The sequence below is a fragment of the Carya illinoinensis genome, chromosome 4 (genome assembly GCF_018687715.1).
Source record: "Carya illinoinensis cultivar Pawnee chromosome 4, C.illinoinensisPawnee_v1, whole genome shotgun sequence".
In the NCBI taxonomy this organism is placed as follows: domain Eukaryota; kingdom Viridiplantae; phylum Streptophyta; class Magnoliopsida; order Fagales; family Juglandaceae; genus Carya; species Carya illinoinensis.
In genome coordinates this window covers 15,320,202-15,345,850 of record NC_056755.1, presented here as the reverse complement: position 1 = coordinate 15,345,850, position 25,649 = coordinate 15,320,202, and the positions used below count along the sequence as shown (strand labels likewise).

At 35.7% G+C, this 25,649-nt stretch overlaps 3 protein-coding genes and 1 pseudogene across 5 annotated transcripts; 2 read left to right on the top strand and 2 right to left on the bottom strand.

Annotated features, from left to right (window-relative positions):
* The first annotated feature begins 441 nt into the window (after positions 1-441).
* On the top strand, positions 442-7,425 carry LOC122307343 (B-cell receptor-associated protein 31). The gene is made up of 2 exons (XM_043120185.1): positions 442-898; positions 6,836-7,425. The coding sequence occupies exons 1-2, from the start codon at positions 616-618 to the stop codon at positions 7,216-7,218; spliced, it is 666 nt and encodes a 221-aa protein (XP_042976119.1). The 5' UTR covers positions 442-615; the 3' UTR covers positions 7,219-7,425.
* A 1,296-nt stretch (positions 7,426-8,721) lies between these two features.
* Positions 8,722-11,126, top strand: LOC122306915 (annotated as a pseudogene).
* A 606-nt stretch (positions 11,127-11,732) lies between these two features.
* On the bottom strand, positions 11,733-13,399 carry LOC122306914 (mitogen-activated protein kinase kinase kinase 18-like). The gene has a single exon (XM_043119483.1). The coding sequence runs from the start codon at positions 13,166-13,168 to the stop codon at positions 11,762-11,764; it is 1,407 nt and encodes a 468-aa protein (XP_042975417.1). The 5' UTR covers positions 13,169-13,399; the 3' UTR covers positions 11,733-11,761.
* Positions 13,400-17,323: 3,924 nt separating this feature from the next.
* LOC122307517 (aspartic proteinase A1-like) lies at positions 17,324-23,820 on the bottom strand. 3 transcript variants are annotated; one of them, XM_043120436.1, is made up of 14 exons: positions 23,664-23,820; positions 22,630-23,000; positions 22,483-22,543; positions 21,761-21,855; positions 21,563-21,675; positions 21,188-21,356; positions 21,043-21,082; positions 20,867-20,931; positions 20,370-20,483; positions 20,166-20,230; positions 19,847-20,003; positions 19,652-19,771; positions 19,200-19,288; positions 17,324-17,615 (listed from the first exon to the last, which is right to left on the bottom strand). In XM_043120436.1, exons 2-14 carry the CDS (start codon positions 22,990-22,992, stop codon positions 17,531-17,533), a joined length of 1,536 nt encoding a protein of 511 aa, XP_042976370.1. In that variant the 5' UTR covers positions 22,993-23,000; positions 23,664-23,820; the 3' UTR covers positions 17,324-17,530. The 3 variants fall into 3 exon arrangements, with proteins under 3 accessions (XP_042976370.1, XP_042976368.1, XP_042976367.1); XM_043120434.1 differs by lacking the exon at positions 23,664-23,820 and adding an exon at positions 23,094-23,127; XM_043120433.1 differs by lacking the exon at positions 23,664-23,820 and having other exon boundaries at positions 22,630-23,036.
* Positions 23,821-25,649: the final 1,829 nt, after the last annotated feature.

Here is a 25,649-nt window from a genome sequence, read left to right as displayed (position 1 = left end):
ATGTGTAGCAAAATATTTGATTAAAAGAAAAAATATTTACATATAAAGTAAATAAATAAAGGAAGCAGAAAAAAAAAAGAACCATTAATAAATAAATAAACAAAGGACATAGCAAATAAATAAACAAAAAAATTGACCAAATGGTATTAAAAAAAAGGTTAAAATATGGAAAGCATGAAAGTGATGACAACTTTTATACTATAAAATAACGCCGTGACCAATGATTAAACAAATAAAATACTATAAAAAGTACTATAAATATTTATAAATCTTATCATATTATTAATTATAATAAAATCAAACTAATTTTATCTCATCTCTATAAATAAATATATATTTTATTTAATCTAATCTCGGCTCAAAAGATTTATCCTATCTTTATCTCTTCTTGAAAAGAAAAGATGCCATTTCATGTAATCTCTTCGGTGACGTTTCAAAAGCAGTCGGCAACGATGATTCAATTTGTCAATAAAAGTAATGGAAGTGGGGGCACACTGCCGAAACTGACCGACAGAACTTCATTTTAAAGTTCTAAACCCTCCGGGCTCTCTCTCTCTCTCTCTCTCTCTCTCTCTCTCTAACTGTGATAGCCGGGCTGAGCACCACCATAGAGGGATGATACAGCTACTCTACACCGTGATCGTCGCCCAAATGGCTCTCATTCTCACCCTTCTCTTTAAGACGCCTCTGCGAAAGCTCGTGATTGTAACCTTGGATCGCGTCAAGCGCGGGCGAGGCCCAGTCATGGTCAAGACCGTAGGTGGAACCGTCCTCGTCGTGCTTGCATCCAGCGTTTTCAGCATGGTCAAGATCCAGCGCCGCACGATCGAGGCAGGCGTTGCCAATCCCACCGACCAGGTCCTCATGTCCAAGCACATGCTCGAATCTTCTCTTATGGGTAACTTCTCTCCATTCATTCGCTGCTTTTATTATTTTTAATTTGAGGCTTTGTTGTTTAGCAGTTGACTCTTATGCTTTGTTTGGTCACCGAGAACTTGGCGAAAAAGAATTAAAAAAGAGATGGAATTTTTAGGTATATGTCTTAGATTGTGCAGTTTTGGGAAGATGATCCAATGCTCATTGCTCTGCCCATACAAATCTTCCAATTGAAATATTATTGGTCTAGGTGTGTCGTGTGTATCAATCTTGCATAGAAAATTTGGTCCTTCTTTATCTCCATTTTCCTTTTTTGGTGTTAGGAACTGGTTATTGAGTAGTATTTTACTAATATTAGGTGTCTTTTGTGGATCTAATAATAATTCAGTTATGTTGGCTCAAGTGCCATAATGATATTGGTGATTGATATGAAAATGGTACACCCTCATATGATGCTTGATTATGAGTTTTTATTTCCCTTGAATCCATGGGATGTTTTCATTTTGTTTGCAACTCGGGGACAAAAGTTCCAACTAATCTGTGTTCAATACACGGATGTTTGGCATGCGTTCTCATACTTTTTCCAGATTGAAATGTTCCATGTCGCATGTTGTTCCAATCAATCTCATATAGCATCATATGGCTTAGCATTGGGCCACACACCTGGTTATTTTTGAGGTTGATTACTATGGTTAAAAGGGGAAATCATTTTTCATTGGCTTGCCAATGCTAAGGCATTTGTTGTTAAAATCTTAGTGTAACAACACGTGGCCACATATGCAAGGGATCAATCATGTTGGGCCTTGTTTATATGACAGATTGAGGTGGTGGCGTTAATACTTCTAATGAGGATGGTAACATGTTTATTTGAAAGTCTCAAATTCTTTATATTATTGGGATCCCAAATACTGTAAATTTTTTTCCTCACAATGTTAAATGATAATTAATGTCCTATGGGCTAAGTGAAAAAAAGAATATACTGGTGCTTCTTTTTGCCAACTTTAGGTAGCATAATCAAATTTCAGATTTTGACGAAATCTATCTTGGAAATCAATTGCTTGATATAACAAATTCTTGATTTTTATTGAAAGTAGGTTTGTTCTGAACCCCTAAGGGTTGGCTCAAGTGGTAAAAGTGGTTTTGGGGGTATTCTCCCACTAGGTCTAAGGTTCAAATTCCCTTGGGTGCAAACAATCTCTAGAGGCTATCAGTCTGGGGGATTTCGCCTTGAATTACTCGAGGTGCATTTGCGGAAAACTCCTTGCCGATGGCTTGTGCACCCCTGGAATTAGTTGGGACACTATTCCTGGACACCTGGTGCCAATAAAAAAAAAAAAAAAAAGTAGGTGTGGTTTGTTATTAAGGCGAAATGTTGAAATTGCACCCAACTGAACAAGTCTGGCATGGGAATGATCACTGGCAGTGCTCTGTTGTCACTGGCTAAAATAGGGAGTGGACATGGGTAGCTTAATTAGCTTTTTATGGGGTAGATTTCATGATCGGTGTACTTTTTGTAGTGGTTAGTATATGTCATAGATTGTCCTGCTCCCATCCTTGTGTATGTGTTAGGGAATAGTTGTGTTTCCATTACTGCTATAGTGGTAGTTTTGTTAGTGGAGTCTTTGTAGTGGGTTGTTTGAATAGAATGGAAGTGTGGAGAAAAGGGTTGAGGAAGAAAATACTAGTTTGCGTTGTGGTATTTCCAGTCCTAACTCCTAAGTGAGATTTCTGGTGCATTCCAGGCTAAAGTGAAACGTTTATTAATTTCCTTTCGATTATTGTTGTTTTTTTATTGGGTTGCATCATTTGCTGCCACTTATTATTCTTACTAACAAATCACGCTGCAATAACAAGGCCCTTAGGTGCACTAATGTCAAGATTAACGTGTTGAGATTGGCCAACAATGTATGGAGTTGTAAGGATTTAACTGGGAAGATCTGTCCAAATGCATATTTTGGAAGCTTGTGACTCAATGATGGCCTGATATATATTGATCCTACATGTATTGGAGAATTGGTTGGGAATAGACTGACAAAAGGGAAGCTTTCATAACAAGCATATGATGCCTCCTTTTGATGTCTTGTATTTCAGTTTGTCAGTTGATGCAGTTTTTGTGCATGCACACATAATGTGGAATAGTAAGGGCTTGTCTGGAAAAAAATCTCATCTCATCTCATCTCATCTTATCCCATCTCCTTCCTAAACATAATTCAAATACAAACATTTTCAAACTAATCATTACAACTTTCCTAAACTTTCAAATAAAAAATAAAAATCAATTCAACTTTTTCAAATTTCAAAACAAAAATAATATTATAAAACTATATTCTAACAATATTTTAACTTAATAATATTTTTTATTCAACCTTTTCTCTCTCCTTTCCCAAAACCCAAAAAATACTAAACTCAAATTATCTCACTACTGTTCACAAACTATTTTACTACTATTCACAAATTCTCATCTCATCTCATTCCCCAAGCATACCCTAATTGTTTTTGTTTCATCTGTTATTGCTGTTTGGTCGTCTATTCTATTGAGCACATGACATAACAATGTATGGTTGCAAAAGAACGAAAAAAGAAAAACAAAAGAACCTATGGTTTATGCATGATGACTTTGTACATCCTGGGGGTAGACAATCTAAATTCTATCCACCTAAGAGATAAGGAAGATGAAAAATTGTTGGCCATCTAAGATCACTCCATGGTTGATATAGAAACCTGGTTTCAGTGGCATAGATGAAGAAATGTGGCCTTTGCAGGGTACTGCCAATTATCTTAACCCAAAAGAATTCTCTAAGATGAAGTGCAGCAGTAAAGATCTATATTTTTTCAGGTTTTCTGTTTTTCAATGCTGGGCGCATCGCTAATATTATTTGGCTTTTTTAAACTAGTCCTTGGTTTTCCATTTTGAGATAGGTTCCCTCTTGTATACTTTTGTGCTTTTTATTACTTATTAACAAAATTGTTTTTTGGCCTTTTTACATTTCATGCAATTATATCTGTTCAGTGAATTTATTGCTTTTTTTTTTTATAGGTAAAAGAAATTTAATTGATCCTCGTAAATAGGCAAAGCCCGAGTACACAAGGAGTATACAAGAAAAGCCTAGTTACAAAAACTACGTGCTACGGATAGTAGCATACAAATCATTAAGTCCCGTTCCATTCCATGCAATAGAGTGGGCCCAAAGTAACAGAGTATGAAAGAAAAAGTCCCTAAAGCTGTCCGGGGAGCGCTCCCTATCCTCAAAACAGCGGCCATTTCTTTCGTTCCATGTGCACCACATTAGGCATAAAGGTATCATCTTCCATACAGCAGCAATCTGGCAATTGCTCCTAATCCTTTGCCAATAAGACAATAGGTCTATCACCCTCTGGGGCATGACCCATGCAATGTCAAGCCTCGCGAAGATTGCATTCCATAAAACCTTAACTACTTCGCAATGAAGGAGTAGGTGGTCTGCTGATTCGCCATTGCGTTTGCACATGTAGCACCAGTCCATTATGTAAAATCTACGCTTTCTTAGTTTGTCGATTGTTAAGATTTTACCATGGGAGGCCACCCAACCAAAAAAAACAACTTTGAAGGAAACATTGCTCTTCCAAATGCTCTTCCAGGGGAAAGCATTGGAGGAGTGTGTCGAAAAGGCTTTATGGTATGAGCGGACTGAGAATTTCTTGTTCCCTGTGCCAGTCCAAAGTAGTTTGTCCTCCCTTCCTGCCCTTAACTTCAGCGAATATAGCACTCTATAGAACTCAGTGATGTCCCCCATCTCCCAATCTTGTACAGCTCTAGTAAAACTTACAGACCAAGTGATGGAGTCAGAATTAATGCACATATTATCAGCCACTGAAGAACCTTGATCCAACGTGATCCTATAAAGAGAGGGAAAAACATTTTTCAAGATCACGTCTCCACACCAACAGTCATGCCAAAATTTTGTCCGCGTGCCTCTTCCGACCTCGAACCTGCAGTTGCCAAGAAAATCATCCCAGCCCTTCCGGAAATGAATTTATTGCTTAGAAATGGAAGTTCTGGGTGTTTGCTTTAAGATGATCAATACTTCCCATTTCAGGGTTTATTATGTTCCAGTCATCCCCGGCGTGCACGGTTCCCTGCTTATTGTTTGTGATTCATTTTGTTAATGCCCCTGCATGACTGACCTTCTTTCCTGTGTATAAGTGGGTTTAGATAAAGCAAAAACTGGAAATATAATGTTGGACACAGTACAGGGTGCTCGATTGAAAGTTTTTAGTTCTCTTGGATTCCTGTTATATTCTTGGCTAATGATTGAAAACATTTAGATGATCTTTCATTAAAAGGCATCCATTTTTTTCTCTTAAGCAGAACATGCAATAATTATAGTCTCTCTAACATTTTGTTGAGCTTGTACATGGAATCAGACAACAGAAAGTGTACTGAAGAGACAACTGCTAGTGTGAAAGTTGCTTGACTGCAATTGTATTGATTTTTCTTTGATATAATCTATTTTGATCTGCTTTTCTTAAATACCTAGGGCTGTACATTTTAAGCTAGTTCCCTGGATTTTGAACTTACAGATTGATGGAAGGTTACTGAAAAAAATAATAAAAAAAAAAGTCACAAATGTATTGCCTAAAGAGTAATGATTTGTACATGCCCCAAATCGACAAGCCCTGCACGGTTCCTTTGTAAAAAAGTGAACCCCACCATGAAAAAGTGTAAGAAAACTTTTCTTTTTGAGTGGGATTACAAAGGGCCTAAACGAGACTTGTCTATTTGGGGCTTATACTTAGCATTACTCCATCTCGTCTTACCATCCAAACACCATTCAAACACAAACACTTTCAATTTCAAATTTTCAAATTTTTTATCTAATCATAACCTAATTATTACAATTTTTTCAAACTTCCAAACAAAACACGAAGGAAAAAAATTTCTAACTTTTTCAAATCCCCAAACAAAAATAATATTTTAACAATATTTTAATATTATAATATTTTTATTCAACTTTTCTTCTCTTATTTTCCAAAATCCAATAAAACATCTTAACTCAAACCATTTCACTACTATTCACAAACCATTTCACCATTATTCATAGATTTTTCATCCCATCTCATTCCCAAGCATCCCCATAGAGACTTGTATAATGAATGTTGCGGTGGTGTAATATTAGCAAGAAATCTATATATTCTATCCTTTTTATCAAGTGGCATTCTGTAATTTTCTTCCTAGGTAAGCTGAATGCCTATATGTGTCATTCATTGAACAAAAATTCTTTGTGTAGTCACTTTTGTGTACTCTTTTGCCATTCCAATGATGTGATTGGTTGAATATTAAAAAAAAATTGATGCAGTCAATCACACCAGTGGAGTGCACAAGGAGCATGCAAAAGTGACTAAACAAAAATTCATTGAATGGTTTAAGTTCAGCATATCACATCTAACTATATGTTAGTTAAAAAGTTGTAAATGTCGGTTGTCAACTTTAATCCCTGTTGGTTTCAAAGTTTTATGTTTTATTTTTTTTTCCCGAGTCTGGGAACATATGAATGATAAATTTAGGAGGATAGCAGGCATCTCCCTGCTATCAAAGAAACCCTGTCCCCTTATGAGGTGAACAGTAGACCACCTTCATATGAAGTGGAAGACAACCAATTTGCTTCAGCAGCTGTTGCTGCTTTTGGATGATAAGATAGACCGTTATTGGCATTTTTGTTAGTGATATTCTTATGATTCATGCCATAACTTAATTAATTTTGTTCCGAGCTGCTTCGAAATTGAATCCTTAACTTTTCAATTTGCTTGCTTTCATCATTCAGTTTCAATTTGTTTTGAGTACCATCTTCCCGTGTACTTAGGCTTTGCCTATTTCATTCTCATTAATATAATTGTTCTTTTACGTATAAAAATAAAATAAAAAATTGTTTCGAGTACAATTGCTGTTGAGGTTTTGATCAGTGCAATCAATTACATGCAGGGTTCGTGTTATTCCTCTCACTGATGATTGATAGATTACATCATTACATAAGAGAACTGGGTTTACTCAGGAAGAACATGGAGGTTGCAAAAAAACAAAATCGAAGTTTTGAGGATTCCAAAAATGGCAGTGCAGAGGAGTTTAAGGCCTTAGGGGAAGAGGTTGCTGTATTGAGGACGAAGATCAAGAAGCTGGGATCTGAATGTGAAGCAAAAGCAAAGGAGGCGAAAGCCGCTGAAGCCGAAGCAGAGGCTTTAAGAAAGCAATCTGAAGGATTCCTTCTGGAATATGACCGTTTGCTAGCAGACAATCAAAACCTTCGCAACCAGTTAGAATCAATCGACCAGAGCTTCTCACAGCCGGATCACAAAAGTAACATGTGAGTGGGCAGAGGCTAATAATGAACAATATTCTCAGCTACTTGTATGAATGAGAACTTAAAGATTGTATTTGCAAATGGGAAGAAAATGTAGGGTGCCTGTTCACTGTTAGGTTTATATACAAAGTAGAGTAAAATGATGTGTCTCTAATGCACACATTGAGTGATTGTTACCTTTTTAACTTATACATGCAGTTGGATAAAATCAAAACAGAGGCCTTGAAAGACAGTTGCATAAATTTGGATACAAGGAACGAATCTAATTTTTGAAGCCTTTTACATGTAGAAACCATAATTAATTATGATAAGATGGGTTTTGAAACCAAACACGTTTTTAAGGGGTTCACAATCCATTTTATGTCAAGATCAAGGCAAGTTTCGCTTGGTTTATGAAGCGAGAAAGAGAAATAAATCCACAAACTCTATTGAGGCCACTTCTTATTTTAGGATCTATTTACAAAAAAAAAAAAAAAAAAAGTCAAAATAGAGAAGCTTTTTTAATATTAGATATTGTCACATACTTCTACATCAATTGTGTCATATATATATATATATATATTTTTTACACACATGTATGCTGGCTTATAAAATAGCTTTTTTCCCCAGAAATATTTGTTACTAGGCAACAGTACAAAACTTCTCCATTTTTGGTCCTACTGCAAACGATATCCACAGCTGAAAAACAAACAATCATTCAAAAACTACTGAGCTGATTCTATTCGTAGCCTAGTATTTCTCGGTTGCCTATTTAGTGATCCCTCAAAACTTTGTACCAATCGTCACCAATTTATTTCAGTAGTAAGAGACATCTCAGCTGGCCCCAATGACACTGCCAATATCCTAATTGCAGTTAGTGCCGGAAAGACTTGGACGATCCTTTATCTCAACCCAAGCCTTGTACATGAGTTTCGTGTGCTCCCCCCCGGACTACTTTGGATCTGAGTAATTTCTTAGGACATTCTTAGTGGTTATGTTTTTGGGTTGGATTTAAATTTTGGAAAAGTGATATATAAAGTGTGCGGATCTTACAACATTTAATGTTGTTTCATGTGAGACATCGAATATGGTATATAGTCTCCATATATATCCCACATGTTGTGTTTTCCTCTATGTATTTGATCGTCTAATTCAAATATAGAATTCAATCACGGATGGAATACTCATTCCTGTAATTCATGTTAATCTCAAGACTTCTTCAACTAGATCATGTATTAGAGTAGTGTTTGAATAAGTTGATTTGTATAATCGAGAGACATATTTCATGAGTAGTTATCCCTTTTCATTGACCATATATACTATTTTATCGGAACAAATACTTATATCATTTGTTGGCTATATTAGTTTTTAATATTAGCCGGAGGCAATTAGGTTTGTAATTCCCACCAAGCGAAGCCCTCTCATCCTTGGGCTAAAGGGTGGTGCTCTATATATAATTGAGAAATGCTTTAATCACAAAGAGATTCTACTAAAGTAAATTATCACTATGAATGGTTAACATCAGCCCGTATATACTTATCACCATGAATGGCTACATCACCGCTTCATTTTCATTAAATCAACTAGAGGGGCGTGAAGCACGCAAAACTATACTTTCGTTGAAGATCTTGACCATTGAAATTCGGACGAAGTGATTAGAATTCTTGAATTTGTGTGGGCCATGCATATATAGGTGTATAATTTTATCCAAATCTGTAGGGTTTTTCTTCTCATGTTTTGGGTTCGACAATTACATGTCATATGACATATACAGGTTGCTTGATATTGGGTATTCACAAAAACTTAAAATTATATTGCATGTCCTTTTGTTTCTTTAATGAGAAAGCAAGAGAACAAAATACAGAACCATTTCTTGACTAGAAAAATAAGGTTCCCTGATCCCCTCTTCTGGCTTCTAGCTCCGGCCAGAGATGGCCATAATTCTTAAACAATTCCCATCGAACAAGAGAACAATAGAATAATAATTTGTAGACTACCCAACAAAACATTTATCCCTCTCCTACGTATAAATAGAGACCATTCCCAAATACAAACTCACAGTCCAAAGTACTAGCACAGCTCTTGGTTGCCTAATTTGCCTCCTCCAAACCCATCCATGGCACGAAACCTTTTACCCAAAGGACTAACCAGTTTGCTCTTTATCTTGGTTCTAGCCACAGCCATACATTTAGCCAAAGCTACGGAACTTAAAGAAACCAAGCTGTCCCTCTACTTCCAAGACATCTCAGCCCACGGCGCTGCCAATGCCACGGTTATCCCAGTTGCAGGTGTTGCCGGTAAGGCTTGGACATTCACCCAATTCGGAACCGTCTATGTCACCGACAACTAAAACCTCAGACCCAAATTCAGCTGCAGTTGGCCGTGGGCAAGGCATGTACGTGACAACCGGGTTGGACGGCTTGAATTCACATGTTATGATATCATTAGTGTTCACAAACGAGGAGTACAGTGGAAGCTCCTTACAAATACAAGGTATTAGCAAGCAGTTTGAGCCTGTTAGAGAGGTTGCCGAGGTCGCAGGGACAGGGAAATTCCGGTTTGCTAGGGGCTATGCCACTTTTGAGACAAACTTCTTGGAAATTCCCACCCAGTACGCGATCATCCGGTGCAACATTACTAGTAGTGTAGAACATGTTGGGGTCGGAGTACCAGAAAGAAAACATGATCGAGCTAGAGCTGTTGGTTCTTGGCAGAGGCCGGCCAAGAAATATAAATAATGCTGTTAAGGCAGGGACGTGAGGCTCGGATTTAACGTCCTTAATTTGTTTGTGTATTAGTTGTCATAATTGGTTTCTATGTTTGTTCTTGTTTTTGTCTGTGAAACCATGCATTGAGATGCCTCGTCGCTTCAAGGGCTGGAGCTTTCTTCGCATTCAATCTTATTCACATTTTCAATATGATTTTATATATATACTTGCTGAAACTTAACTCTCATGAAGTACTTATTTATGTAGAAGGTCTCTCAAGTTAAGCTATGTAGAATCCATTTGATGCGTCTATCTCTTTTTTGTTCGAATCCTTCAAATTCGGATAAAGATTTTAGGAAATCTTGATCCATGCTGCTAATTAATCACGGCATTTGCAATCAATGAAACTGCTTTGCTTGTAGTACTCTCAAACTTTACTGACTTACCATCGACAGTTTTTTCTTATTCTTTAAAGGCGAAATGGGGGATTTGCAATACCCGGTGGATGACAATTACTCCACAGTACTCAATCTGGAGCCCATGATCAATAACATACATTGGGACTATTCCTTTTGTTTGCTTGAAGCATAACTTGACCTGGGCCAGGTCGTTCTTTAGAGTCTAGACCCATAATGTTTCTGAGATATATGGGGAAGGGAGGGGGGATTGTTTTATTTCCACGTCCAAGTTTTAAGATTTGAATCTATGCTGTCCACTCTATAATATTTATGCTATAGCAGCTATACCATAGGCCAAGATACCAATGCATTACATGACACAATCTATGTAATTACCATGCATGGCATTTAGTCTGGCCGTGCTTATCCTCTGGTGTGCTCACTTTGGTCCAAAGTTACCGACTGTTGGTAGAAAGATTTATGGTTAACTCTGTTATCTATTTGCTAATGAGAAGCATGAGAACATTCTTCTAAGAACAGCACTGAGAAGAGAAAAGATTTCAGAGAAAATTATGTATGAGTTGAAAGATTCTGGTACTTCAAAACCTCCTTTTCATCAGGCTATAAAAGAACCTTCCAAATATCTCAACTCGGGTAGAACTTCCATTCCTATTTGTTTAGCCGGGGAACTGATCAAGACGTTAAGCAATAAAATACCGTACGTGTGCGAGGCAGATTTCCCTGAATTTACCTTTGCATAATTACCCAAAACGATGAAGTTTTTTAAACTATCCGTGGTGTAGAAATTACATATTGCAGGGAGTTAAACCTACTTGTCTAAAAAGCTTAAAAGGCTTTGATTTGAAGATGTAGGTTTTTTTTTATTTAATTTATATCTTAACACTCACCTCACGCATAGGCCAGACTATCCATTGTGAGTAGGCTCAACACATGAAATATTTAATTAAATGTGAAAGAGTATAGAATCAAGATTCAAATTCAAGACTTACATTATATCATGTGAAATGACCACTTCTTCCAAAACTCTAAACTAATAAAAATAGATAGATTTTATTATTTAATTTATATCTTAATAGGATACCTCTAGAGCTGTGAAAATTAATTCCACATTGCCATTACCTAACAAAGTGAAGTTAAGGGTGGGTGCAGCCCGTAGGGATTTATATGGGTTAGTTGGAACCATCCCCAAAGTACACCATTGTGGGGTAAACTGAAACAGAGGATAGGGTGAGGCAATTAAAGGAAGAATAGAAAATGCAACATGTGCAGTATAAAAGTGTGGGAATTGAGAAAGTCCAAACGCGGACAGACTGACTTCCAGAAAATCATACAATTTTTGTTAGTGTTTACACTTGGAAGTTGGAACTTCCTGTTCAAAGATCTAAAACTGTGTGTGAGAGAGGGAGAGAGAGACAGAGAGAAAAAGAGATGGATTTTTATGTACTTAAAAACTTGGAATTGAAGGAAGAAACAACTTTTCTTTGTCCCTCTCAAAACTGAAATGGCTCAAAGCTACACTACTTTTCGCACATTGAAAGAAACTAATTAAATTTCCACTACTGCTATTTACATTGCTATCTGAAAAACTAATCAACCCCTCACTACCGACTGTGCTTTTCAGTTCTACCAATACTTTACTAATGGAAGCTGTTGCTGACCCACTGCAACACATTATATCATCAGCTTCACCTTCAGAATCATCCATAATCATATTGATTTCCTCACCATTATTCCCCCTTATTGTGATCCATTTTTCATCCCATGTCCAATCAGGTACCTCTGAAAGCAACGACAACCGTCTGATCCTATCAGCACCCGGGTTTTCCTCAATTAGACTGTCTAGATTTAATTCTGAGTCTTCCAGCGAGTTCCAAAAGCCTTGATCAAGAATAGTTGTAGGCGAACTTGAATTGGATTCTTGAATTATCTTTGCACTGGAATTGAATTCCACAAGAAATGGATGCTTAAGAAGTTGACTAGCTGTCCACCGCTCCTTTGGACTTCTCCTCAGGCACTTATCCAAGAAATCCTTTGCTTGCTCGGATAGAAAACTTGGAAACTCAGGCAATTCACCGGAATATGCAATATGGAACAAGGCCGATACTGGGTCAGACACATTAGGCCACGGTGCACCGCCTGTAGCCATTTCAATAACTGTGCACCCAAGTGCCCAAATGTCACAAGGGAACCCCTGCTCCTCTCCACGCATCACCTCCGGCGCCATAAACATAGGCGTGCCGCCAATCTTCGGCATTTTCATGTCCTTCTCAACTTTCTCATCAACCCACTTAGCACATCCAAAGTCAGCAATTTTGGCACCATTTTCTTCACTAATCAAAATGTTCGTGCCTTTGATGTCACAATGCACAAAACCCTGCGAATGCAAGTACTCCAGCCCTTGTAAAATCTGCTGCGTGTAACATCCGATCACCGATTCTTGAAGCCGACCTCCACAGGTGCGAATTACATCGGTAAGCGTGCCTCCAGGGACATACTCCATGAAGAGGTTGTACATGAGCATGTTGTTCTCCATGCTAACATCACAACCCTTGTAGCTGACTATATGAGGATCGCTCAAAGAGGAGAGAATTTGTTGCTCTCTTTGCAAGAACTCAGATTGGAATAGCTCCGCCGACTTCACGGCAAAAACGCTCCCGGAAAGGTGAGGGGTGGCTAGGGAGACGGTGGCGGATGAGCCATGGCCGATGGCCTTTCCTCTGGTCCAATTCATATTGGAGAGCTGATATGAGATGGCTCGAGGCTTTGCTGTTTCTATCGAATCTGCCGATGCACGTATATGTGTATATATATATACATACACATACACATACACATACACATACACATACATACAAGGACTCTAATTGTAAAAAGTATGGGAAATTTTGACGGTTATTTTTATTGGTCGGTCATCTCTCTCTCTATGTCTGTGACTATCCAAAGGGGGACTTTGACACTTCCTTAGTCGTGTGTCTACGGCAACGAGGTGTCAAAATATGGGTGGAAGTGGCGGCCTGGTGCAGCCCGCGTGCCTGTCTCGTCGGCAATGTCTTGGAAGGGCACGTTGGCAGGTGTTAAGAATATCAGGTAAAGAGCCTGGAAATGGGACATAAAGTTGGTGCGTGGGATGATGGGAGAGGTTGGAGAGATGGATAATACATCCGTATTGGGATTCTCTGTTTTGTTCGAGACTGTTTTGACTCTTGAATAATCAAAGCTTTTTGGGATTCTAAAGGCTTTGAACCACCGAATTGGTTGAGAGTTGGTATCTTTCTTTTTTTTCCTTAACATTTTTTAATTATTTTGGTGAAAATAGTTGAATATTAGTACGTACCAAAATTGAAGTCTTTTTTGGATCGCGAAAAATACTAAAAGTCAATAAACAAAAATTCAATGTGCATGTACTTTTATCTATTTCTTATATATTTTATTAATGTAATTGATTATATTATTTTTTAATATAAAATAATAATTTTGATCAATTATATCAATAAAATATATAAAAAAATATATAAAAATGATTATACGTAACATAACTCATCAATAAATGAGAACATGAAAATTTTAATAACAAAGTCAACTTTTATTTTTTAAAAAATATAAACGTGGGTCAATGAGAAGTATCAAATATAAACGTGGGAATAGAATATATAACTCCAAGACACAATTACCCAGCAAGGAGGAGATGAGTATGGTTTTATTTCCTTCCGAGATGTCTTAAAATGCCTATTGTATTCTTTCTATTGAACCCCCCACGTTTTTAATTTTATTGACCTTATTTTTGCTTTCACACCATCTTTTGCTTCAAATTATGACAAGTCGATCATAATTAATAAAATAATATTTTATTTAGTTAAATGATGATATATGGTTATACATTCACGTTTTTTTTTTTTTTTTTTTGTTTATTTATTTTCGCATGTGTACTTAAAGGATGCCTCCATTCAAGAAGAATGAAGGGAAATATATGATAATTTTAAAAAAACATGTGCTATTTTCCAACTTATGAATATCATTTCTAATCCTTTCATCTCAAAAACTTTTCAGAATAGTTAAGTCTATATAATCAGAACTAAGAAAAATCACCAAAATATCTAAAAATACTACATTCTTCTATAAAGTAAGTATGCATGCAGCTGGGTTGGTTTCAAAATTACATTGCTGTTTAAGCAGGTGGGTTGGGAGATGTTAGTTGATTATAGATCAAAAACCCAACAACAACCAACCTCTCATTTGGAATAAAAACCCAACTAGCCACCTAGCTATCTCCACTCATGTGTTTTCTCACTATGCACATGATATCTTTCAAACTACTTTTACATGGAAGCTGGCTTAGGATATACACCTTAACATGATCAATTAATTGATTTGTAAGAAAAAATTAAAAGGAAAATTTAAATTTTGTTAAATATAAAGATTAATTGTAAAATTAGTATCTGAATTTTTACTTTTTTTTTTCTTGTAATTTGAAGTCTCGGTTTTTAATTTTTATAAAAATAATATCTAAATTTTAATAAACTTGCAATTAATTGGATGCCGTTAGAAAACTAACTTGATGTCACGGGACAATACTTGATTGCCTGACACATGACGTAAATATAAAGGTCAGCCAATCGAAGACTTTTTAAAATAGTTATGTTCATAAAATATCTTACCTCCTCTCATCTCATTTTATTTAATCATTATAATTTTTTAAAATTTTTATATAAAATAAAATAAATAATTTAATTTTTTTAAATTTTAATACAAAAATAATATTAAAATAATATATTCTCATAATATTTTATTCAATTTTTTATTTTAATTTTAACTCATTTTATTTTATCTTATTTTTAAAAATAAACAAGGGTATGAGTCTGAACAAAAAATTTATCTAAGTTGGTTGGACCACGTAAGAGTGGTAAATAAAAAGCGTGCGTATCTTTGAAGAGTGGGAAATAGGAATCATGATGAAGAGCCTTTTCTCGTACGCAAGTTTTGGGTATTATTTAATTATGTGTTTATATATATATATATATATATATATATATATATACGTATAAAAAATATAGTGACTTTAGCCTTTACTTTCTTTTTTATATGTCTATTGTGGGAAGTAGAGAGTAGGGTCCATCCATGATCCATCCCATATTTTGAACTAACCGCCGGGCAACACGTTTGTGTTGTGAAACTAAAAGACCACATTTTATATGCGTGTGAATGCATGAATGTGAAATTTGTGTTAATATGGGAGAGGCAACGTGTACTTTAATTCATCAACTCAAAAATATTTTTATTTTTTATTTTCAAAAGAATTTCACCTGTGTTGTAAATTGTATATTTTTCTCGAATACGGTAAGTGGGGTGTGTATATTTCGTACACTTGTTTTTAAAAGAATTAAGATTTATTATTAAAAAAATAATTTTTTCATATAAATCTTAAATTTAGTCATTTAAAAAACAAAGCAAGATTTACCGATTTTAAAATTATAAATATTATTTCTCATCTCTTAATTAAGGAAAATATTTCAAAGAGAATATAATCTTTCATCCACATACGAAGGTGAGCCTTGTATTAGTAAAAACACTTTAAAATGTTGATTTGCTTTGATGTGCTATGCTATGATAAGGTTGTCCACCTCACGATTTAATGCATATAGATCTAAGTTTTTGAGTTTGCTTTGACGTGCCGTTATACAAAACAAAGTGCTGTCGTTTGGGGATTCAGATACCTTTTTTTGGTTCTTTGTGTCACAAGTCAACACGTGTAGCATACTCACCAATTACCGGCCACTTCTAGAACTTAGAGCAAAGAAAGAGATGTTGGACACATAATTGCCAATCATTGCCATACTCTCTGTCATTTCGGTACCAATAAGTATGGCACTTATGTTTGGATATATTTTGGCACACAGGAGGTTGGGAAGTTTGACACCAAAGCAACTCCATAGAATTGTTTCCAAAGTGTCCGTATCAATCTATTATGTAAACTTCATAAGTATTTTTAATGTTGTGTTTATTTCTTTTCAAATTATATATATTTTTTTTTATTGGCACTAGATATTTAAGAGAGTGTCCTGATTAATTTTGAAGGGTACATAGAACCTCGGTAAGAAATTTTCTGCAAGTATATCTCGATTAATTCAAAAAAAAATCTCTCAATTCGATTGCCCCTAAAGATTATTTGCATTCAATGAGATTTAAAACTTAGAGCTGGATCCCAGCATATCCTTAAACCTAAGGCCTTTACAACTTGAGCCAGCTCCTAGAGATTTCAAATTAAATGGAGCAGCTTATAGAAAAACTATAATTATATATTTCGATAACATCTTATTATGTTAAGAGATGTTCCAAAAAAAACAAAAACAAGACAAGTTAGTTAAAATAAATGCTACTTATCATCCATTATTCCATTTAATCATTATCCACACATCATCCTCAACGTGACACCAAATGATCAGAAAATTATTTATTATCTTTTATTTATTTTTCAATCATTTGATACATCAGAACAAGATGATAATTGAAATGATGGTATATAACATCCTTCTATATCAAATAACTAACAAGTATGATAGTTTGAGAAGTTGACAACTCTATATTCCAAACTAGTTAGTCGATTTCCCAAACAGAACTAATAACATAAAAAGTTGAGAATTTGCTATCTAGGCTTAAAAAAAATTGTTATAGCCACAAAGAGATTATACAAAAAAAATCCTATAAAGTGACGTAACTTCTTGTGATACGTTAGAGTATTTGTCAATGAAATAACTTTACAGTCTAATGAATCACATTAAGCCATATCAATTTATGAGATTACTTTTGTATAATTCGTTTGTTGCTAAATTATTTGTCAGGCTTAAATCTCAGATGTATCATTCATTAGCTAACATCATAACCATACCATATGTGCCACCATTTGTGCTCTGATTTCTGTTGGCAAATGCTGATCTAAGAACCCACCTGTCAAATGTCGAAGGAATTAAAGTGGTAAAGTGGGTTTCAGATATTGGTAACAAGAGTTTAATAACTTCATAACGTGCCTTACTTTACTAGTGTACAATAAAAAGCACATTGTCTCCATATATTTACAGATAAAACAAGTTTAACGCCATGGTCGATCGATTAGACAAGTTGTATCATAACATGATCATAACATCACAACAGTGCAAAGTTTTTTTCACGAGTATGTTGCACTCAAGCGGCAAAAGAGAAACATAGATGTAGTAGTGATTTAAGCTGCTTCAGCAAATCCAACTCGAAGATTCCCATGATCAAACACTGTGTGATAGCGGCCAATGAAAATGTCTCCCAGAATCCTGCATTCCACCGTAAGCAACATAGTGAATCAATGAGCTCATCGTATAAAGAGGCAGATTATTAGCAGAAAGTAAGTGATGAATTAAGTTATGCTATTTACAAGCTCAGTGTGTAACAACACACCACTGAGTGTGGGACCAGACCCATTATTTTCATAAAAACAGTCAAAATACCAAAACTTTTTTATATGAGCTGATATGGCCAACTTCAGCATCAGTGGTGTATTTGCTGTATCAATAAAGATTCTTGCAAATAATCTACTTATGGGAGCTAGTGTTGAGTGATTTACCATTTATGTGAACGAGCTACATTTTAGTGGTGGTGTTTCAAAACCATGTTCAGGGCGAAATTAAAAGGTAGTCTAACAAAGTAAATTGTAATTTTAAAAGTGTTTATTTCATAAACAATACAATATAATAATTCCAAAATAGAATTTAATTGCTTGGTAAAATAATAGAGAAATTAAATTATCATTCTTTTGTTATGCCAATGGCTTGATTTTCAATCAAATATGACCTCATTTTTTTAGTTTAATTTAGTTTTGATACGAATAACAAAAAAACTTTTTTCACTATAATAAAACAACTGATCAATACTTTTTCAATTTTAATTTTGGTGCGAAGCATCACAGTGAAAAGAAGAGATAATTTAGTATCTCATGATTAGAAATTGTAGACACTAATAATAAACAGTTCAATCTTCTCATAAGAAATTATACAATCATCCAATTTACAACATTTTAACCAACTGAGAAACTATTTTATTTCAAAGCAAAATTATTTAATATAAACATAGAGCAAAAGTGAGAAATACAATTCTACTAGAAGTAAATCAGAAAACAGACCAAAAATTTTTGAAAGACTTATTTAATGTTATTGTGATATTTCACATAATGATCCACAACTCTTTTGCTTTTTATCAAAGGATGGGAGGTTCCCTTTGTCTCTTTCCTTGCTCACATTTTTATAAGTAGGATTCTTAACATAGTGAAAAGAAAATTCAATGGGTAAAAGTGGAACAAACGCATTAATGAAGGGCGTTTGGCATGTGGTACAGCAATGTGATTTTTCTTTTTTTCGTTTTTTCGTTTTTTTTTTTTTGCTAGCAATGTGATCAGTCATCAGATAATAATGAAATGAATAGTTACTATACTTTTTTTAGATGCTAACACTGTACTGAACTAGTTGTCAACTTGTTATTCTTGGAAGGTAGTCTCGTTCTCTTATACTTTTTTTAGATGCTAACACTGTACTGAACTAGTTATCAACTTGTTATTCTTGGAAGGTAGTCTCGTTCTCTTTTTGTAATCTTTATATGCTTGGAACCTAATCTCATTTAATTGAAATAATCTTTGGTGAATGTGGGGGGAAAAAAAGAAGAAAATTTATTGTCAAGATGAAGGAAATCTTGCTCTCATAGAGGCAGGGGGTGCAAAGTCACGATGCCCATCTGGAGGGGCAATCCCTACCCTCACCCCTTTCATCAACCTTCACCATTGGGCTCGATAATCTATACTTGCTCCTATTACATCAAGAGAGGGAGAAAATATTAAAAGGATGCTAATACAATAGAAAGAAGTATACCAGAGAGGTCCACGGGGTGGGGCCACATCCAAAGCAATAAATCCACTAATGCATTGAGCAGAAACTCCCTCTCCCACTTTAAGAATATACTGATTCATGGCACCACCGTCCCGACACAAAAAACAAAAAAACAGAGGAAACATTAGCAATGGGCGAAGAAAAACAATCTTGGGTAATCCAGGTAGTGGGATTACAACTGGCACAAATTTTATTTTACTTTTATTTTTAGTTAGCTCATTCTCACAACCTACATTGATGGGGACCATCACATACATATCACCAAGTATATAAGATTATATCTTTCCAAATTGAATTTAAAGAAGCTTGATGGCAGAATAAAAAGTGACAAAAGCATTAGAGTACAACTAACAGTAGCTTCATCAAACTGAACTTTAAGGAAAATTATATGACTTCAGCAACCAAAAACATTTAAAAATCTGCATGACACCTACCTGATCTGGTGCAAGATCAAATGCTTTACCACCAATGGTGAATGAAACAGAAGGCAAGGACGATAGACTGCTACATTGAACTGCTGATTCTCCATTTGGACTGGGAAGTCGGTCACAAAGCTGCAAGTGCAATTACAGGCATAAGCTTGCTGCAAGGCCATTTATTCCAAAGTGTAAACAAAAAGGCTAGTTTACCTCATTGACATAATTCAATATCTGATCTTCTGTCTGATTCCGTTTTAGCTGATTTGCCATCCAAACCACTGCCATCTCACAAGCAGTACACATGGCGTCATGCACCCCACCAGATGCCTTGTTTTTGTTCCCATCAACCACACTCTCAATGCCCATACTGCACAGACATGGTAGAAATAATTTGACTATGACAATATAAGTAATAGCGGGTTGACTATCATAGAAAATGCTGCTAATATCATCCTGCCATTTATTAGAAGTTATAACAACAAGAAAATAAATTAATTCATAAAAATTTAGAAAATAAATTAACTCTGACCTAATGCTGTGAGTCCCAGAAAAAGTACAGAAACCAATCTGGGAGCAGATTTTTTTGGGTTGTGTCTATAAAAAGCCACAGGTAAGAAGTCAGTTCGTTGTGGGGGAATAGGAAAATAGCACCACACATTCCATTCTAGAATGGGAGAATGATAACATGCTATAAGATTCATAAGATTTTTTTACAAAAAGAATAAATACATACCTCAGCTACCAGCATGTCCAGAATGGTTTTCCCATATTGCGCAATCACTGCCTTGCATTCTTGGCTTACAACCCCAGAAGCTCCAATTGCATGATTGATTTGTGTAATGACAGTCTGTGAATGAGATATTATAACATGATATGCATCAAAAGTTGCTAGATTTTAATGGGTATTAAAAAACACAATCACAGTGAAGATGAAAGGGCCTAGATTTGCCAAGGAAAAAGGAGATACTGTCTTAAAACTTGGGAAATCTTTCATTAGCAATAAAAAAAAAAAAAAAAACTGCAATTTTATTTTAAACGTGGCCTTGTGATATATTATACCATTATGGAATTGAAACTAGGGCAGAAGCCCTAAATAACCATCTACCAAAAGTAACTACATATACACATGTGAAGTCTTGGCAGAAACATATATCATTTTACTCCTCAACATGGTGCAGAACTCCTAATGGAGAAATAAGAAATGGATGTATATCTGCCCAAAATACATACAGTTGGGCCAGCCAACAAAGAGGTTCCGGAATCGGCAATTGCTGAACAACCATCACCACAAAATCCTGAAAAATGATGTGCTTAATTTAAAAACAATAAGAAGTGGATTTGATTCACATCATTAACAAGTAAGAATCAATAAATCAAGGGCAGAAATAAAAGCTCAATATAATTACCAGTTGTTTCGCCATCAACTAGTACATCGTCCAAATCAAACTGCCAATAAGAGAAACCAATAACTTGAAATTAAACATAAAAAATATATGATGAATGGAGCATGGACAACTGTGACAATGATGGTGGGAATTTGGGTAGGCTAACCTGCCAATAGCCTTTCTGGGTCACAGGAACATAGGTGTGCTCACCATTGTAATGATCAGAATCAACTCCACCAAACACAATTTCACCCCCTTCTTCCCCTTCAATGTTGCGGTTTAACCAAAATGAGAAAACTGGTTCTTTTATAAGACCTTGATTGACCATATTATACCTATCATAATAGCAAACACAGTGGAAAAATGTTAATCATTCTGAACCAGTAAGCAAAAACAATAAGATAGCAATTCAATACCTGAGAGAAGATTATCATTAACCAAACTGATTAATCTGGTCAGCTAAGCACACTTTTACCATGTAGATTTCAAGTATAATCACGTGATTCATAGTCTAGTAGCCAGCTGAGATGCCTTCACTTACCAGACAGGGAGAGCATTACCAACTGAGATCTCTTGAAATCCAAGTCCAAGTATACCATCAAACTTGGCTGCCAAGAACGTGATGCTAGGCTCTCTGGTTGCCTCGATAAAATCCTAATATGCAATAGCATTAGTATATAAACCCCAACTACAATGCTGAACTGAAGACAACCAAAATGAGAATTTTTATCAAAACTACCTGATTCGTAACAATAAGATCCCCAAGTTTGACATGGTCCTGGCTAAAGAAACCTGAAATTGCTCCAGTTCCATAATGGATCTCAGCAGATTTCCCTGCAAACAGATTATTAGAATATAAAGAAAAATAAAGAAAATGAAACATGAATTATCCTAACACATATTTATTTATAGTAGCAAACAAAGAGTACCAGTCTTATATTGACTATAAGTAAGTTAGAAAATAGAAAGTGTAGCCACAAAAGGTTTAGCAATTACGTTATAATTCATATCCCAACGATACTGATTGATGGGTTCTCTCAGCTATCTGTGTCTCTCATTTCCGTCCCACATTTGTCTGCCCACTGGTGGAAATAAACCTAACTAGAGTTTTTATATGCATGGACTATTCATGCAACATAAATTTCCACATTGGTGGAGTAAACTTCATTGCAATGGTAAAGTGTCCTGATAGACATCACCATGCACAGCTGTGGTTCATCACAACATATGAAGAACATTTGTCAATGACAAACAAGAGCAAACTCATTAAAATTAGCGTTTCAAATTTGTTTCAACAAGTAATTGCCTTGATTAGCCCTCTTTCAGACTTCCTGCACCATTTTAATCCAATCTCAGGAAATCGAGATTCCAATCTCCTTAAGCAATCCAAATATAAACAAGGACGAAAATGAGGTGTGAAAGCAGGCAAAATAGACTTTGAACCAAGGAAATGGATAATACCATTCTTTTGGTAGGTGCTTGATTGGCTGGACTTATACTTTGAGTGAAAAAAGCAAGCAACCTGGACCAAAACACAAAAGTATCAACTTTGGTCCTTCCCAACCAATCGCAATGAAAATCCATTGAGAAAATATTAAAGATGCTTACTGAGAAATAACACTTCGAAGAGGGCACCCAAAGATTAGAACTTCCAGTGTCAAATATCACAGTGAACTTTTGAGAAGGAGTACCAATTCCAATCTCACCAAAATACTGAGCATCCATGTAGTTCTTTAGTGCGACAATACTGGTGTCCTCAGAGTTACCATGGAGATAATATTTTCTGACAGGAGCTCGAACTGTTACCCTTTCCGTAGAGTCAATTTGTCCAGCAAGCCGGTTGCTGTCGTCCAATTTCTTCTTTTTAAGTCCAACTCGGATCAACCGATCATTGGGCGTGGAGAACACCGTTGGGGACAGAAGGAACAAGAGAAGAAGAGCAGCCAGAGTGATTCTAGATCTGGTTTTCATCTTGGAAACTGCAAAATAATTAATGCACATATTTTCTTAGAGATCAGTTGACAAAGGCAACCCAAAACTTACACCAATTCTGAGATAATGAGATTAAATACGATCAATCACTAAAACCATGTAGCTAATAAAGAAAAATCCATGAAGCCAAATCTCTCTCTCTCTCTCTCTCTCTCTCCCTCAAATAAGAGTGGACCGGTTTTTTGAAATATAACTCTTTTTTTTTCTTTTTTCTTTTTTCTTTTTTTCTTTTTTTTTTGATAAGTTTTTGAAATATAACTCTTACACCAGATTCTCAGAATCCAAGCAAATAATTACAGTAAATCACAAAACCACTGAGATACAGTCTTGGTCTTGATTGTAGAATCTGATTTGGATGTCAAAGGGGGCCGGGGCAGAAAAGCTGACAGTCACAGGACCATTAACCCACTAGTAAATAGGATCAACCAAAAGAAAACCCTACAAATTTTCCTTTGTTTTGTTCCTGTATTATATCAGCAACCAAACTGAGCTCATGGAGCCGCGAATCAATCAAAACGCTAGAAAAGTACCAAATTCAACTAGAATATCGGAATCTAACAGCAACTATGAGATCAAGTAACAGAAAATTTTAACCGAAAAAAATCGTTGAAAGAAAAGGAAGGAAGGAAGAAAGAATAATGGAAACACACCTGAAATTGCCACGAACGGAGAGGAATGAAGTGGACTCTAGGAAACCATATCGGAGGTATTGAAGAAAATGTGAGGGGGGAATTTGTCTGCTTCAGGAGTAGTGCACTCTGGCGTTTCAGCGTTGATTTGACTTCGACGGTTTATAGATCCAACGGTTAATATGGCAGTACAGTTTCGGTGGCTTCAAAATGATGACGCGGAGGTGGTTGGTTGGTTGCCATCGTCAGTCGTAAATAAATATTCGGAGAACGGACATATTCTAGGCCCTAACTACCAGTCCACTTTCGAAAAAAAGTAATGGCGGCCTTGAATCCTGGCCGTTCGATCCCCTACCTCTACGGGTATGTCTACAACGGTCAAAGATCTATCTGGGACTGGAAGCTGGGTTCTGGGCCGAACCTTCTATTCTTAAACTTCAGGCCCATAATTAGGCTCATGGGTCTTCGCCTGTTTTCTCGGAAGAAAGTTACAGTTTATATATATGATTTATTTTTGTTCTGAAAACATATTTTTCTGTCCTTATGGGCTATGGGCGTACTCTTGCACAAAGCATTGCAACCCTAAAGCATAGTGGGACAAAATAAAAAATAAGAATAAATTAGTGAATATCCACAAATTTAAATTTTAAGAAAAAAGAAAAAAGCTTAAGCAACAGATATATATATAGGTGCAATATTAATGAAAACTGAACAAAGTTACCTTTATTTTTCTGGGTTTTTGCTGGCTATGGCTACTAGGGCTGAGCACCGACAGATCGGAGTCGGTATCTGGGTTGTCCGACTCCGACTCCGACTTTGTCCGACCTCCGACTCCGGCTCCGAAGGGTATATGCTCCGCTCCGGCTCCGGCTCCGACTTGTCGGAGCGGAGTCGGTGAGACCGTGGCAGTGGGCACCGTGCGATGACCCAGATCTGCGACGACGTGGGGACTCGGGGCGACGACCGACGAGGACTGCCGAGTGCCGACTGGGGCACCTGAAAGCTTCAAAAAAATCACAAAACAAATCAAAACCAAAACCATAACATATAAAAGAGAAATCAAAGATTCAAAACAACTAAAACAGTCTACAGATTTCAAACTTTCAAAGTTCAAACCCAAGAACGAATCGAACGATTTCTGTTAGAGAGAGAGAGGAGATACCGGAGAAGCAACGACGCGTCGGAAGCTGGGGCTGGGCTGCGGCTGAGATCTTGGCGCCGTTTCGTGGCCGAATCGTGGGGGCTGAGCAAAGCTGAGACTGAGAGACGAGAGTAAACTGTAAAATAGTAAACCCTAAAGCAAATCTTACACAGAGAGACGAGAGTGAGGGATCGGACTCAGGGGGTAATTATCTTGTTTGGCCTGAAGTAAACGACACCGTTTACCTCAAAAACGGTACCGTTTTGGAGTAATGAACCCTGTTTTTGTGAGTCTGTGACCAAAACAGAGTCCAACGACGCCGTTTGGGCTCTGTTTTGGTATTTTCAGCCTTTTTTTTTTTTTTTTTTCTAAACCCTAAATCAAATATATATAAGTATAGTTAATTAGTAAGTTAATATATAACTATATATATTATAGTATATAAGTATAACTATATATTATATTATATAAGTATAGTTAATTAGTAAGTTAATATATAACTATATATATTATAGTATATAAGTATAACTATATATATATATTATATAAGTATAGTTAATTAGTAAGTTAATATATAACTATATATATTAGTTAATTAGTAAGTTAATATATAACTATATATATTATATTATATAAGTATAGTTAATTAGTAAGTTAATATATAACTATATATATTATAGTATATAAGTATAGTTAATTAGTAAGTTAATATATAACTATATATATTATAGTATATAAGTATAACTATATATATATTATATAAGTATAGTTATATAAAATATGTAAATATATATGATTAATGTATAAAAAATAAATAGTATAGTAACTATATATTATATAAGCCCTTAATATATATATAGTATATA

What these genes read in the sequence shown, in the direction of transcription:
- LOC122306914 (XM_043119483.1), bottom strand. Translation starts at nt 13,168, where the DNA reads ATGTATGTGTATGTGTATGTGTATGTGTATGTGTATGTATATATATAT.
- LOC122307343 (XM_043120185.1), top strand. Translation starts at nt 616, where the DNA reads ATGATACAGCTACTCTACACCGTGATCGTCGCCCAAATGGCTCTCATT. An exon ending in GCTCGAATCTTCTCTTATGG is followed by an intron (nt 899 to 6,835) that starts GTAACTTCTCTC and finishes AATTACATGCAG; the next exon opens with GGTTCGTGTTATTCCTCTCA.
- LOC122307517 (XM_043120433.1), bottom strand. Translation starts at nt 23,022, where the DNA reads ATGTGCATTAATTATTTTGCAGTTTCCAAGATGAAAACCAGATCTAGA. An exon ending in TCTGGGACTCACAGCATTAG is followed by an intron (nt 20,004 to 20,165) that starts GTCAGAGTTAAT and finishes ATGTCTGTGCAG; the next exon opens with TATGGGCATTGAGAGTGTGG. An exon ending in TATTGAATTATGTCAATGAG is followed by an intron (nt 19,772 to 19,846) that starts GTAAACTAGCCT and finishes TTGCACTTGCAG; the next exon opens with CTTTGTGACCGACTTCCCAG.